This window comes from Heterodontus francisci, chromosome 8 (genome assembly GCF_036365525.1).
Source record: "Heterodontus francisci isolate sHetFra1 chromosome 8, sHetFra1.hap1, whole genome shotgun sequence".
Lineage (NCBI taxonomy): Eukaryota > Metazoa > Chordata > Chondrichthyes > Heterodontiformes > Heterodontidae > Heterodontus > Heterodontus francisci.
This window is the reverse complement of record NC_090378.1, coordinates 83,258,917-83,272,485: the sequence shown is the minus strand read 5'-3', so window position 1 is coordinate 83,272,485 and position 13,569 is coordinate 83,258,917. Positions and strand designations below refer to the sequence as shown.

General features: G+C 42.0%; 1 protein-coding gene across 1 annotated transcript in view; it reads left to right on the top strand.

Annotated features, from left to right (window-relative positions):
• Positions 1-6,341: 6,341 nt before the first annotated feature.
• fam151a (family with sequence similarity 151 member A) overlaps positions 6,342-13,569 on the top strand; it is a 39,179-nt gene continuing 31,951 nt past the window's right edge. The window contains exon 1 of the mRNA XM_068037545.1: positions 6,342-6,803. Within this exon, the coding sequence (XP_067893646.1) occupies positions 6,638-6,803 (166 nt within the window). The 5' untranslated portion in view covers positions 6,342-6,637. The remainder of the gene's footprint in view (positions 6,804-13,569) is intronic.

Genomic DNA, 13,569 nt, shown 5'->3' with positions numbered 1-13,569 from the left:
TAGAGGAACTATCACTCTCATCAGTATTCAAAATGGAATACTTGTCAGTGAGTGAGATTCACTCAGGGGACTCCTGTGCTACCTGCCTGGTCCTTCTTGACTGCCTGGCGGTCACCCATTCCCTCTCTGCCTGATTGCTCTTAAGCACACCAAACCAGGTTTATTTAAACAACAACAAAATTAACTATTAATGAATAAACCAAGTTTTAAATGATAATGAGATAAATCTATAAGCATGAAAAGATTTTATAACTCCTTAATCTTCCAAACCCTCATGCACACAAATACATTCAAAAACTAATGGTTAACCGGGGAAAATTGATATATTGATTTTACAACGGTTTCTTAGGAATAATTAAAATAACTGGGTTGTAACTTCTGGTAGGAAATTTCCAGATTGGTGAGGTGTCCCAGAGTCAAATAGTCAGATGCCACTCAAAGTCTCCAGGTGAAATTAATGAACAGTCTGTGGTGGGTAGGCATTCAAGATATATCGTCTGCAGCAAGCATCACACAGCTCTTTCAGCAAAAGCTGTAGCAACAAATCTGCTTAAATTTTAAAGTAGCTGTCTTAACAGTAGAAACTTTCTTGAGATTGCAGGAAGTTCCAAAAATACAAAAATGCAACAGGGCTCACACTTGAGGCTGTGATTCTTGAGAACTGGAGGCACTAGAAATTTTGCTACCTTCAACAATGCAGGCTTTCTCTCAGCAAAGGAGCCTTTCTCCACAAAGAGCAGCAACTCCTCTTTCTCTGGGCCTTTCCCTTTCTCTTCAGGCATAAACAACAACAAGGGTTTTAGCTCCCATACATTAGATTTGCAACTCCTTCAAAGTTCTTTTAACTTCATGAAGAAATTAGAGTTTCACTTGATACAGGAATTATTTTTCAAGCAAAAGAGTTTTCTGGGCTGTATTCCTGGCCAGTCTCCAGCAGTAACTGAACAAAAGTGAAACTAGCTTTTCAACAAAAACCTAGTCACAAGATTGTCATACAACTTACTGGTTGCTTTGATACAAATTGCCTTGCAGCCTGCACTTCAAATATCAAGTCAACATTCAGTTCACAGAAAGTCCTCTTTATCTCAGTCTTAAAGGCACACTGACCTCTTAGTTTAAAAAAAAACTCTAACGACAACATGTTGTTGTCCAGGACATGAGAAGTGTCCTCGAGTTCCCACATGGAGGCAGGATGTGCACTCCATCGCTCTGTGCTGCACTACCATGCCTCTATTTATTAGACTAATAAACTTACTACATTAAAAAACTTACCAATCAGCTGCTCCTGACCTGCTTCACACTGGTCCCAACCTGCATAATAGTGATCCCGGTCTGCTTCATACTGCTCTAACCCGACCCGCTTCACACTGCTCCAATCCCGGTCTCCTTCACACTGCTCCGATCCCAGTCAGCTTCACAGTACTTCGATCCTGACCTGCCTCACACTGCTCCAATCCTGGTCTATTTCACACTGCTCCTATCCTGACCTGCCTCACACTGCTTCGATTCCGGTCTGCTTCACACTGCTCTGATCCTGTCTCCTTCACGCTGCTGCGATCCCAGTCTCCTTCACACTGCTCTTGGTCTGCTTCACACTGCTCCAATTCCACTCTTCTTCACACTGTTCCAATCCCGGTCTGCTTCACACTGCTCCAATCCAGGTCTCCATCACACTACTCCAATCCTAGTCTGCTTCACACTTCTCTGACTCCAATCTCCTTCACACTGCTCCAATCCCGGTCTGCATCACACTGCTCCGATCCCAGTCTGCTTCACACTGCTCCGATCCCAGTCTGCTTCACACTGCTCCGATCCCAGTCTCCTTCACGCTGCTCCGATCCCAGTCTCCTTCACGCTGCTCCGATCTCAGTCTCCTTCATGCTGCTCCGATCCCAGTCTCCTTCACGCTGCTCCGATCCCAGTCTCCTTCACGCTGCTCCGATCCCAGTCTCCTTCACGCTGCTCTGATCCCGGTCTCCTTCACGCTGCTCCGATCCCAGTCTGCTTCACACTGCTCCGATCCCTTGATTGGCTGTGAAAAGCTTTGGGACATCCTGAGGTCTTGAAATATAAATCCACTTTGAGAAGTGTGAAGTGATGCATTTTGAAAGAAAGAATGAGGAAGAGGCAATATAAGCTAACTAGTACAATTTTAAATGGGGTGCAGGAACAGAGAGAAGGGGGAGGGGTGTTCATATACACAAATCTTTGAAGGTGAAAGGACAAATTGATAAGGCTGTTAAAAAAGCACATAGGATCCTTGACTTCATAAGTAGAGGCACAGAGTACAAAAACAAGGAAATTAAGCTGAACCTTTATAAATCACTGGTTAGGCCCAGCTGGGTTCAGTTCTGGGCACCACAGTTTAGGAAGGTCTTGGAAAGGCTGAAGAGGAGTTTTACTAGAATGGTACCAGAGATAAAGAACTTCAGTTATGTGGAGAAACTGGAGGAGCTGAGAGTGGTTTTTCTAGATCAGAGATTAAGGGGAAATTTAAAAGAGGTGGCCACAATTATGAAGGCTTTTGATAAATAAGGAGAAATTGTTTCCACTGGTAGGAGGGTCTATAGTCAAATGACACAGATTCGGGGTTCTACCCCAGCAAGCTGCGGATGCTCAGTTGCTGAGTATATTGAAGACTGAAATCAATAGATTTTTGGACACTAAAGGAATCAGGGATTTGGGAAATAGTGATCATAATACCATTGAATTTCATGTTAAGTTTGAAAGTGACACACTTCAATCACAAACAAGAATCTTAAACTTAAACAAAGCCAATTATGAAGGTATGAGGGGAGAACTGGCTAAGGTTAATTGGGTAAATAGACTGGAAGGTATGGCGGTAAATGAACAGTGGGAAACATTTAAAGAAACTATTCAAAGGGTTCAACAAAAGTACATTCCGTTCAAAAACAAAAACTCGGCAAGAAAGACCCATCCATGGCTCACTCAGGAAGTTAAGGAGAATATTAGACTAAAAGAAGAGGCTTACAATGTTGCAAAATTAGTAGCAAGTCTGAGGATTGGGAGTGTTTTAGAAACCAGCTGAGGGCCACCAAAAAGTTGATAAAAAGGGAAAAAATATAATGAGAGTAAACTAGCCAGCAATATAAAAACAGATTGTAAGAGCTTTTATAAGGACATAAAAAGGAAGAGAGTAGCTAAAGTAGATGTTGGTCCCTTAGAGGTAGAGACAGGAGAAATCGTCATGGGGAATGAGGAAATGGCAGAAGCATTGAACAAATATTTTGTGTTTGCCTTCACAGTAGAAGACACAAGTTCCATACCAGAAATAGGCAGTAACCTAGGCGCTAAAAAGAGCGAGGAAATTAAGGATATTGATAGCAGCCAAGAAAAAGTAATTGAGAAACTTGGGGGACTAAAATCTGACAAGTCCCCGGGACCAGATGGCCTACATCCTAGGGTTCTAAAAGAGATAGCTGCAGAGATAGTGGATGTGCTGGCTATAATTTTCCAGAATTCCTTAGACTCAGGAATAGTCCCGTCAGGTTGGAAGTTGGCAAATGTTACACTGCTTTTCAAGAAAGGAGGTCGAGAGAAAACAGGGAACTACAGGCTAGTTAGCCTAACACCAGTCATTGGGAAGATGCTGGAAACTATTATTAAAGAAGTCTTAACAATGCACTTGGAAAAGCATAGTATGATTAGAACAAGTTTTACTAAAGGGAGATCCTGTAAGACAAATTTATTAGAGGTTTTTGAGGATGTAACAAGTAGGGTAGATAAAAGGGAACCAGTAGATGTAGTATACCTGGATTTTCAAAAGGCATTCAATAAGGTGCCACACAAAAGGTTAATAGGCAAGATAAGGGCTCATGGTGTTGGGGGTAATATAGTAGTGTGGATAGAGGATTGATTAACAGACAGGAAGCAGAGAGTGGGCATAAATGGGGCATTTCACATTGGCAGGATAGTGGGGTACCGTAAGGATCAGTGCTGGGGCCTCAGCTATTTCCATTCTATATTAATGACTTGGACGAAGAGACAGAGAGTAACGTATCTAAGTTTGCTGATGATACAAAGCTTGGTGGAAAGGTAAGATGTGGGGAGGACATAGAGAGCTGTAAAGAGATATAGACATGCTAAGTGAGTGGGCAACAAGATGGCAAATGGAGTATAATGTAGGGAAGTGTGAAGTTTGTTATGACGAGGTGAGAAAGGTGTCTAGGGGTCCCTCTCAACCTTCACCTGGTCTTACTGTAACAGGGTTTAATTTTAAACACACCATGTTTTTAGCGCCCCTTGGTGAAGGGGTTCACTGCTTTCCAATTATAAGGCAAAGAAACCAGCACAAACAGGCTTTTTTAGGTTTAAAGAGGAAAGGGTGAACTTTATTAAACTTAAACTCTAATTTGGTTAATGACAACAGATACACGACGCGCCCACGCTAGCATGCATACACGATACACACATGCAAATAGAGACAGCAAAGAGCAGAAGAAAAATAAAGTGGAAAAGTTTCAGGCAATATCTGAAGAGTTGTTGTTATGGTTCTTTGAGCTCACTGTAGAGTCCTTGATTGTAGGTAGATCTTGCTTTTCATTGGGGCCCAGTATTCTTCATAAACCTTGTTCGCTATAGGAGACTTTTCTCTTTTGGGACTCATGTGTCTTCAGTGGATTCAGAGGCTTGTGAGAAAGAGATGGGAGCAGGCAGACAGGAGAGGCTGTGGTGAGCCAGCCAGGAGAGATCTTCTCAGTCCAGGAGCATTCTGATTTTTTGCTCAAAATGTTTGTACAAATTCCAAAAACTCAGGTTGCCCAGCCGGTTAGTCATGTGACTAGCTGGTTTGACCTTGTCTGTTTGTGTATTCGGCCATCTTAGTAGTCAACCTGGAATGCAAGCTCCCCCTCCTTCAACATCTGGTGATTAAAAGTCCATTGCGGGATAAATGTGTCAGGGAATGGCTGCTTTGTCCTTCCAAACACTGTCTGTTAATATGCAAATGTATTTTCCAACCACGGCTGATCTGTTTAACAAGTCCTTTCTTCACTCCAGTAATAGTTTAAAATCAATGTTCATGACAAAATTAATTTGCCTCATTCTTGGCAGGTGGGGGCCTAGCATGACAAGTTGTTCACTTCAGTCATAAAAATAGAAAAGCAGAATATTTTTGAAAGGTGTGAAACTGATAAGTGTTGACGTTCAGAGAAATTTGCGCTTACTCATACAAGGAATGCACAAAGTAAATTTGCAGGTGCAGCAGGCTATTAGGAAAGCAAATAGCATGTTGGTCTTTATTGCAAGTGGATTGGAGTATAGGAATAAAGAAGTCTTAATAAAATTGTACAGGGTTTTGGTGAGACCACATCTGGAAAACTGTGCAGTTTTGCTCTCCACATTTAAGAAAGGATATACTTGCATTGGAGGCAGTGCAGCAAAGATTTACTAAATTGGTCCCTGGGATGAAGTGGTTGTCCTATGATGAGAGGCTGAGTAAATTGGGCCTATATTCTCTGGCGTTTAGAAGAAAGAGAGGCGATCTCATTGAGACATACAAGATTCTGAAAGGGTTTGATAGGGTAGAAGCTGAGAGATTGTTTCTGTTGGTCAGGGAATCTAGAACGCGGGGGCACAGTCTCAGGATAAGGGGCCAATCATTCAGGAATGAGACGAGGAGAAAGTACTACACTCAAAGGGTTGTGAATCTTTGGAATTCTCTACCCCAGAGGGTTGTGGATGTTCCATCGTTGAATACATTTAAAGATGGGATAGATAGATTTTTGGCCTCACAGGGAATCAAGAGATATGGGGAGCGGGCAGGAAAGTGGAATTGAAGCCCAGGATCAGCCATGACTGTTTTGAACGGCGGAGCAAGCTTGATGGGCCAAATGGTCTATTTCTGCTCCTATTTCTTGTGTTCTTGTGGGATGGAAAATGGAATTGAAGTAGAAGATCATCCACGATCTTATTGTATAGGAGAGCAGGCTCAAGGGGCTATATGGTCCAGTGCTCCTCCTACTCCCTGGCAAAAGGGGTGGGGGGAGATGAGGAGACAGTTTTTACACAGTGCTCTGCTACGATCTAGAATGTATATATTTAATATATATTTGAGAAGAATAAATTTGCGTGGCTCTGGGGAAAGATCAGGGGTCTGGGATGAATTGGACATTTCTTTTGAAGAGCTGACACGGGCACGAAGGGCCGAATGGCCCCCTCCTGTGCTGCATCATTTCATGACAATTCATGCGTGTAACACTTGCTACTCTCAACTGCCACCTGCCCTTTAGACACTGAGTGGGGAAGTGCAACCAACGACAATAACTTTGTTTATATGGCCGTGTGGGGCGGCCTTTCATCTAACATTTAATGAAATATAGTTTCTAAATTTATTTTACTTTGTGTCTGTACAAAAGTAAACGCTACAGTTATTCTTTCCTTTAATTTTAGAGGACGCTTATTCCGATCTGTCTGTGTTTGGAAAGGATTTATTTGTAACGAAAAAGTGCTTTTGCTGCTTGTCCCCAGTGCCGACTCCTGACTCGGAAGCAGGAACTGGGCGGATCTAACTGCCAGCCCACAGACGGAATTGGGTTTACCTCCCCCTCACTTTCTAAAAGCTGCCTGCTTCTGGCAGACAGCCTCCCCACAGCAGAGCAGAGCTCTTGTCGCCGCGATGTTGCAGCTGGCACCGGACCGAGAGGTTCTGTATAAGGATGGGAAAGGTGGCCCCTCAATCCGCCGGCGCTGGAAGCTGTTGGCCGGGCTCTTCTTCACCCTGCTGGTCGCTGCTTACCTCGGGCTGCTGGGATACTTCGCTGTTTACAGGAATTTCTTCCCAGGTAAGATAGAGTGTGTTGTCCCGGGAATCCCTGGCTCCCAGCCCAGCCTCAGAACCGCGGGAGGGCATCAGGGGCGTAGAGTCCACAGGGGAAAGGGCTGACCCTATTGCTGCTGATAATGTAAGCCAATGTGTCCGAGGTGTGAAATTATTGGGACCTTACCTGTGATGGTATTAATGAAGCTAACACATGCTAAAAGCGTCGAGTGCCCCTTTAATAGAAGCCAGCTGTCTTCACTCATAATCTACTGCCCCACATTTGCACTGACAGGTCCATAAACTGTCTCACACTCACAGACTGACTTCCTCTCACACACACAGACTAGCTCACAAATGCACACAGATATACATACAGACTGGTTCACAGGGGTCTCTCTCACTCACATACATACACATACAGTCTGATTCACACATACTCACTGGCTTACACTCACAGATGTGGTCTCTCAGCCACACACCGGGTGTCTCTCTCTCTCGCTCACACACATACAGACACAAACTGACCAGCTCACAAACACAGTTTGACACATACAGACAGACTGGTTCATACATAGAGGTGTACAGACATATACCCACAGGTAGATACATTGTCATGCAGATCCCCACCTGCCAAGAATGAGGCACATTAATTTTGTCATATTAACATCGATTTTAAACTGTTGCTGGCATGAGGAAATGACTGGTTAAACAGAACAGCTGTGGCTGGAAAAAACATTTACATACTAACAGGCAGTGCTTGTGGAGCCAAAGGACCATTCCCTGACACATTCAACTCACAGTGGACTTTGATCACCAGACATTGAAGGTGAAGAAGCTCACATTCCAGGATGACTGCTAAGATGGCCGAATCCACAAACAGACGTGGTCAAACCAGCTACTCACATGACTAACCTGCTGGGCAACCTGAGTTTTCTTGAAGAGGACAGTTTTTGAACTCAGAGCAACTGTTTGTTCCTGGACTGTAAAGACCTCTCCCGGCTGGCTCGCCACAGCCTTTCCTGTCTGCTCCCATCACTTTCTCATGGAACTCCAAATACACTGAAGACGTGAACCTCAAGAGAGAAAATTCTCCTACATCGAACAAGGTTTAAGAAGAATACTGGGCCCCAATGAAAAGCAAGACCTACCTACAATCAAGGACTCCACAGTGAGCTCGAAGAACAGTAACCAAAACCATCTTCAGATATTGCTTCAAACTTTTCCACTTTATTTCTTCTGCTCTTTTCTGTCTCTATCTGCATGTGTGTTTATCGCATATGCATGCTAGCATGGGCGCGTCGTGTATCCATAGACATTAACCAAATTAGAGTTTAAGTTTAATAAAGTTCACCATTTCCTCTTTAAACCTAAGAAAACCTGTGGCTGGTTTCTTCACTTTATAATTGGAAAGCAGTGAACAAGGATTCACTAAAGGGGAGCTAAAAAAAACCAGTGTGTTTAAAATAAAACCCTGTTACGGTAAAACCAGGTGAAGGCTGAGAGGGAACCCTAGCCCCCTTTCTCACCTCGTCATAACAACATGCAGTAGTAAAGTACATAATATGCTAAAATGATCAAGTTGCAATCATTGTGATTGCTGGATGTCCCTATTTAAATACATTTTACAAAATTAAACATTTATAACATGCTTTGTTTTCACAAAGATGATGTATGTGAGGCGGTTGTGAGTTTTACTAGTACATTTTTTGATAAATGTGTCACACATTTAAGTATCAACTGTGGCTTAGTTGGTAGCTCTTGTGTCTCTAATTCAGAAGGTTTAGGTCCCACTACAAACTTGAGCAGAAAAAATCAAGGCTGACATTCCAGAACAGCTTTAAGGGATTGTTGCACTGTTGGATGTGCATCTTTCAAATAAAGTGTTAAGCTGAGGCTCTGTCTGTCATCTCAGGTGGATGTGAAAGATCCCATGGTGTTATTTTGAAGAAGAGTTCTCCCTGGTAACCTGTTCAATATTTATCAATTAACATAAGAAAACAGATTACCCAGGCATTATCACATTGCTGTTTGTGGGAGCTTGCTGTGTGAAAATAATCTACAGCGTTTCCTACATTACAACAATGTTTCATTGGCTGTAAAGCGCTTTGTGGTGTCCAGTGGTTGTGAAAGGCATTATATAAATGCAAGTCTTTCTTTACGTGAATAAGTGGATGCTGGAGGAGACTGGTAAGATGGTTCTGTGGGTTTGCAGCTAATTACAATTTGCAGACATCAATATTCATTCCAGAGATGGGCTGGCATGACTATTAATTACAAAATAATTAAAGTGAAGCTGTCAGCCCTCTCCTCCCTCTTCTGAAGCATTGACTCATGTTGGGGTAAGTTTCTACATGCAGAAGGCATCCATAGCTTTTCACCCAAGTTGTCATTTTTTGTGTGTAAGCCTGAATTGTAGGTGTTGGTAGGTTATTTAACTATGGAAGGCATCATATTGAGTTTGATCTTGTCCTCACCTGGTAGATACACTTTCTAGCAGAAGCTCACTGGATTGTGTAAAAGAGTGGGAGCCCTGCTGATTTTATTTTGGCCTTCTCTGGCCAATGGCAAATATAGCATCATTGAACTGTGATTGACATCAGATAACTCAGCATAGACTGGGACCTTCTGGCCTGTATCATTCAGTATTACACTACCTTTGGAAGGATTTCTAATTAACTTCCACCTTGTCCACTGCCCATTGAACACTCACCGTGTCTCTTTGTTACCACATCAGTGCACTTATAGCCTGATGCAGCATTGTCAACAAATCTGTGCCAGCTCCAGTAAAACAGCAGGAATTGGAGTCTCTGAATATAGTATGTGGCAAGGTGTTGCAACAGATATTTAATTTTTTATTTAGAGATACAGCACTGAAACGGCCCACCGAGTCTGTGCCAACCAACAACCATCCTACATTAACCCCATATTCCCTACCACATCCCCACCATTCTCCTACCACCTACCTACACTAGGCGCAATTTATAATGGCCAATTTACCTATCAACCTACGAGTCTTTGGCTGTGAGAGGAAACTAGAGCACCCGGCAGAAACCCACATGGTCACAGGGAGAACTTGCAAACTCCGCACAGGCAGTACCCAGAACTGAACCCAGGTCACTGGAGCTGTGAGGCTGCAGTGCTAACCACTGTGCCGCCCTGTGCCGCCCTGCAATTAAAACTGGCCAATGCAGCCCAAGTGCCCTGGGGCCAGTAGGATTGTATCAGTAAGACTGGGGGCCTATGTGACTAGGCAAGATGCTACTCTAGTTATAACAGAAGTTCAAATGTAACCATGAGTCCTCTAGTGTAATGGGAGGCATTCAGTTGAAGCAGAAACTATCAGATGAGTCCATCACTGCAGTTTCAGTAACAAAAACAGAAAAAGCTGGAAACAATCAGCGAGTCAGGCACAACATCTGTGGACAGAAGTGGCAAGTTAAAAGTTTCAGGCATAACCCTTCATTAACTGGACTGATGAAGGATTGTGCCTGAAACATTAACCTGCCACTTGTCTCCACAGATGTTGTGCCTGACTCACTGAGTGTTTCCAACAGTGTGATCCCTCTGACCTCCTCTGATTTTTATTAACTAATTTATCCCGACGATAACAATCCCCATATTCTAGAAAAACTGTTCAAACCAGAACAATGGGATTGTCCAGCTATCCTAGTATAATCTGGAACAGAATGGAGAGCTATACATATTTAAAATGAACAACCACTAAGTCTAGGAATACAACAAGCTGAAATGTATAGAGCCATTTGGAGTACTACTTTCAGGGTAGGGACCACACCTCAGGATGGATATATTGAACTTAGAGGAGGTGCAGCAGAAAATCACCAAAATAATACCAGGGTTTAAAGGGTTAGATTGGGCAGCTAGATTGCATATGTGAGGCTTGTAATTCTTGAAGTTTAGAAGATTGTGTGGTCATTTAATTGAGGTGTTTAAAATTATAAAGCGCTTTGATGAGGTAGATACAGAGGATATATAGGCCATTCAGGAATGAAATCAGAAGCCACATTTTCAAACAGGGTAGTGGAAGTCTGGAGCTCTCTTCCCCCAAACTGTTGTGGATGTGAGGATAATTGGAGCTTTCAAGACTGAGATGGACAGGTTGGTATTAGATAAGGGTATCGAGGTTTATGGATCAAAGACCGGTAAATGGAATTGAGGTATAGATCAGTCATGATCTAACAGAATGCTGGAACAGGCTCATGGCTCTGAATGCCTACCCCAGTTCCTGCGTTCTTGCTGCTTTTTATAAGGCAGATTCCAACAACAGTTTGCTGCAATCTCTGTGCACTTCAATGGAAGTCTCAGACAGAAACTATCACATATGCTTGGTGTAAATAATGGTAACCTTTTTGATCCATGCACAGTCAAATTCTAATAAAGGCACGCAGATCGAATACCACTGCTCAAAGCTTTTGCATGTGTGGACTTGTAGTAAGGACAGGATTGAACTTGATTGTGATGCTGTCTGTGTTTGGATAACACACTTACATTAACTTTCCAAATTCACTTATGAAGAGTGCACTTTTGTTTATTGGGGTACCGGAGGGCTACAGGATCCTATGGAATCATAACCCTACAAGGGGCAGCACATTCAGTGGGAAGATGGGAGAAGATTGGCTAGGTGGAGGGAGAAAGCTAAGCACCATGTATATTGAGTCATTCCTCACATTAAAGCAGCAATATTCCAATGTGCCACCTTGCTAAGGAGGTAGCAGAGTTCAAAGCTGTTATAGTGACATGAAGGGAATACACCAGTGGAAATGCCAGTTTGTAATTGTTTGTTAAGGTATTCTTTAAAATCGATAGATATTAGATCACTGACAATATTCCATACAGCACAGAAGGAAGCCATTTGGCCTATTGTGTCTGTGCTGGCTCTTTGAAAGAGATATCCAATTGGTCCCACACCTCTTCTCTTTCCCCATATATTGAAAAGTTCCAGTAAGTAGCCTATTAATAGAAGGGTATTAGACGATGACTCTTCCCTCCATCATTATGCTCCCATTCAAAGTTTAGATTAGAATCTACCATTCCCTGTTTAACATTTTGTGTATGTATATATATATACCTAAGTTGTCTCCCTTCAGATTGCTAAGTAACCCAGTATAAAGGTATAGATTGTAAATCCAACCAAACCAGTCAACAGTAGGATTAAAACTCAATATTGAGTGAAGTGCAATTCCTGCTAGATATCAACAACAACTGGGATTTATATAGCACCTTTAACAGAGTAAAACCTCACAAACTGCATCTCAAGAGTGTAATCAAATAAAATTTTAACCGAATAATAAAAGAAAATATTAGAAATAAAAACAGAAAGTGCTGGAAATATTCAGCAGGTCAAGCAGCATCTGTAGCGAGAGAAGCAGAGATAACGTTTCAGGTCTGTGACCTCTCATCAGAACTTTCATCAGTTCATTTCAGAGATCTCACAGGGTTGTAGAGTTGCAGGGGATTACAGACATAGGGAGAGGGGAGGCCATGGAGGGATTTGAAAACTAGGATGAGAATTTCAAACAGCAAGCAGACACAAAGCAGTTACTCCGTTACTTAATTACAATTGTAGGATATGATCAATGCCATCATAGGCTTAACTATTGGTGACTACAGTGGAGGTAAATTGAGTCTTAATCATAACTTACAGAGTTTAGTCCATCATAAATATAACCTAATTGTAAGCTTCATGAAACCTCATCATTTAATGTCCATATTATTGTAGGAATTATGTGAGTTTAAGTTCAAAGTCTATATTCAGTGATCATCATAAGACTTCATTATCAAGTCTATCTCTTGGCTTACAAACATAAAAAACATAGAGCCTCTCCTTAAGTAGCGAACTGATTGTACTGTCAGGCAGTGCTGTTCTTCTCAGTGATGCTCTGGGGGTTGCTTCAGGACAACTCAGTGACAAATCAGTGACAAACTGCCATCATGTCATCTTTCTTCAGTATTCGTTTTTAATTTAGCGAAACTGACACACTGAAAACCTTTCCAATGATATATGGTCCTTTCTTTAATATTTAAAACTGAAGCTACCAGTGTTTAACACTGTCAACATTTATATATTTGGCAAGTGCTGTGCAATGCATATTCAGGTGAACAGAATCTAATATAAAAACCTTAAGCTATCATAAAATAAAATTTCTATTTCAGTCATGTAATCAATTGAAAGCCAACTTGGTTGGTCGGTTGAATGTGCCGTTCAAGTACATAGGCAAAGTTTTAAAAGATGTAATTGTCTGCCTGTGGGAGCTCTTGCAAGCTAGGGTGCTCCGCTGATAAGCAGTATCACAACATCTGAAGCATGCCTTCAGTCACAGGGCAGTCAGATTCATAATTTTTAACCAAGGTCCAAGACCACTTGACCCAAAGAAGAAGAACCCTCTGTTTTATTTCATTTGATATATAAAGTAAACTGCCAATTTTTCTGAGTATTAAAGCCACTTAAGGGAATTAATTCTCTTTTTAGGCACAGCTATATTACAATATACTGTAAGATTTGAAACCTGTAAGCTCCATTACCTAGAGAAGCAATAGTAAATTACTGCACAGGCTGTTAATCAAAGTTACTACCTTAAGAGGTGAAAGCTTACCCCTTTGATGTGTGAACATGAAGTTCCCATGTATCAGTCTAGCTAAAGCACCTGCTGTGCAATTGAATAGATTTATACTTAAACTGTTCAGTATCACAAGGAGCCATTTTTCACAATAGCCGTAAACCACCAATGTAATAATCCTGGTTTCAGGCTGCTTGCTTATAATTGAGAAAA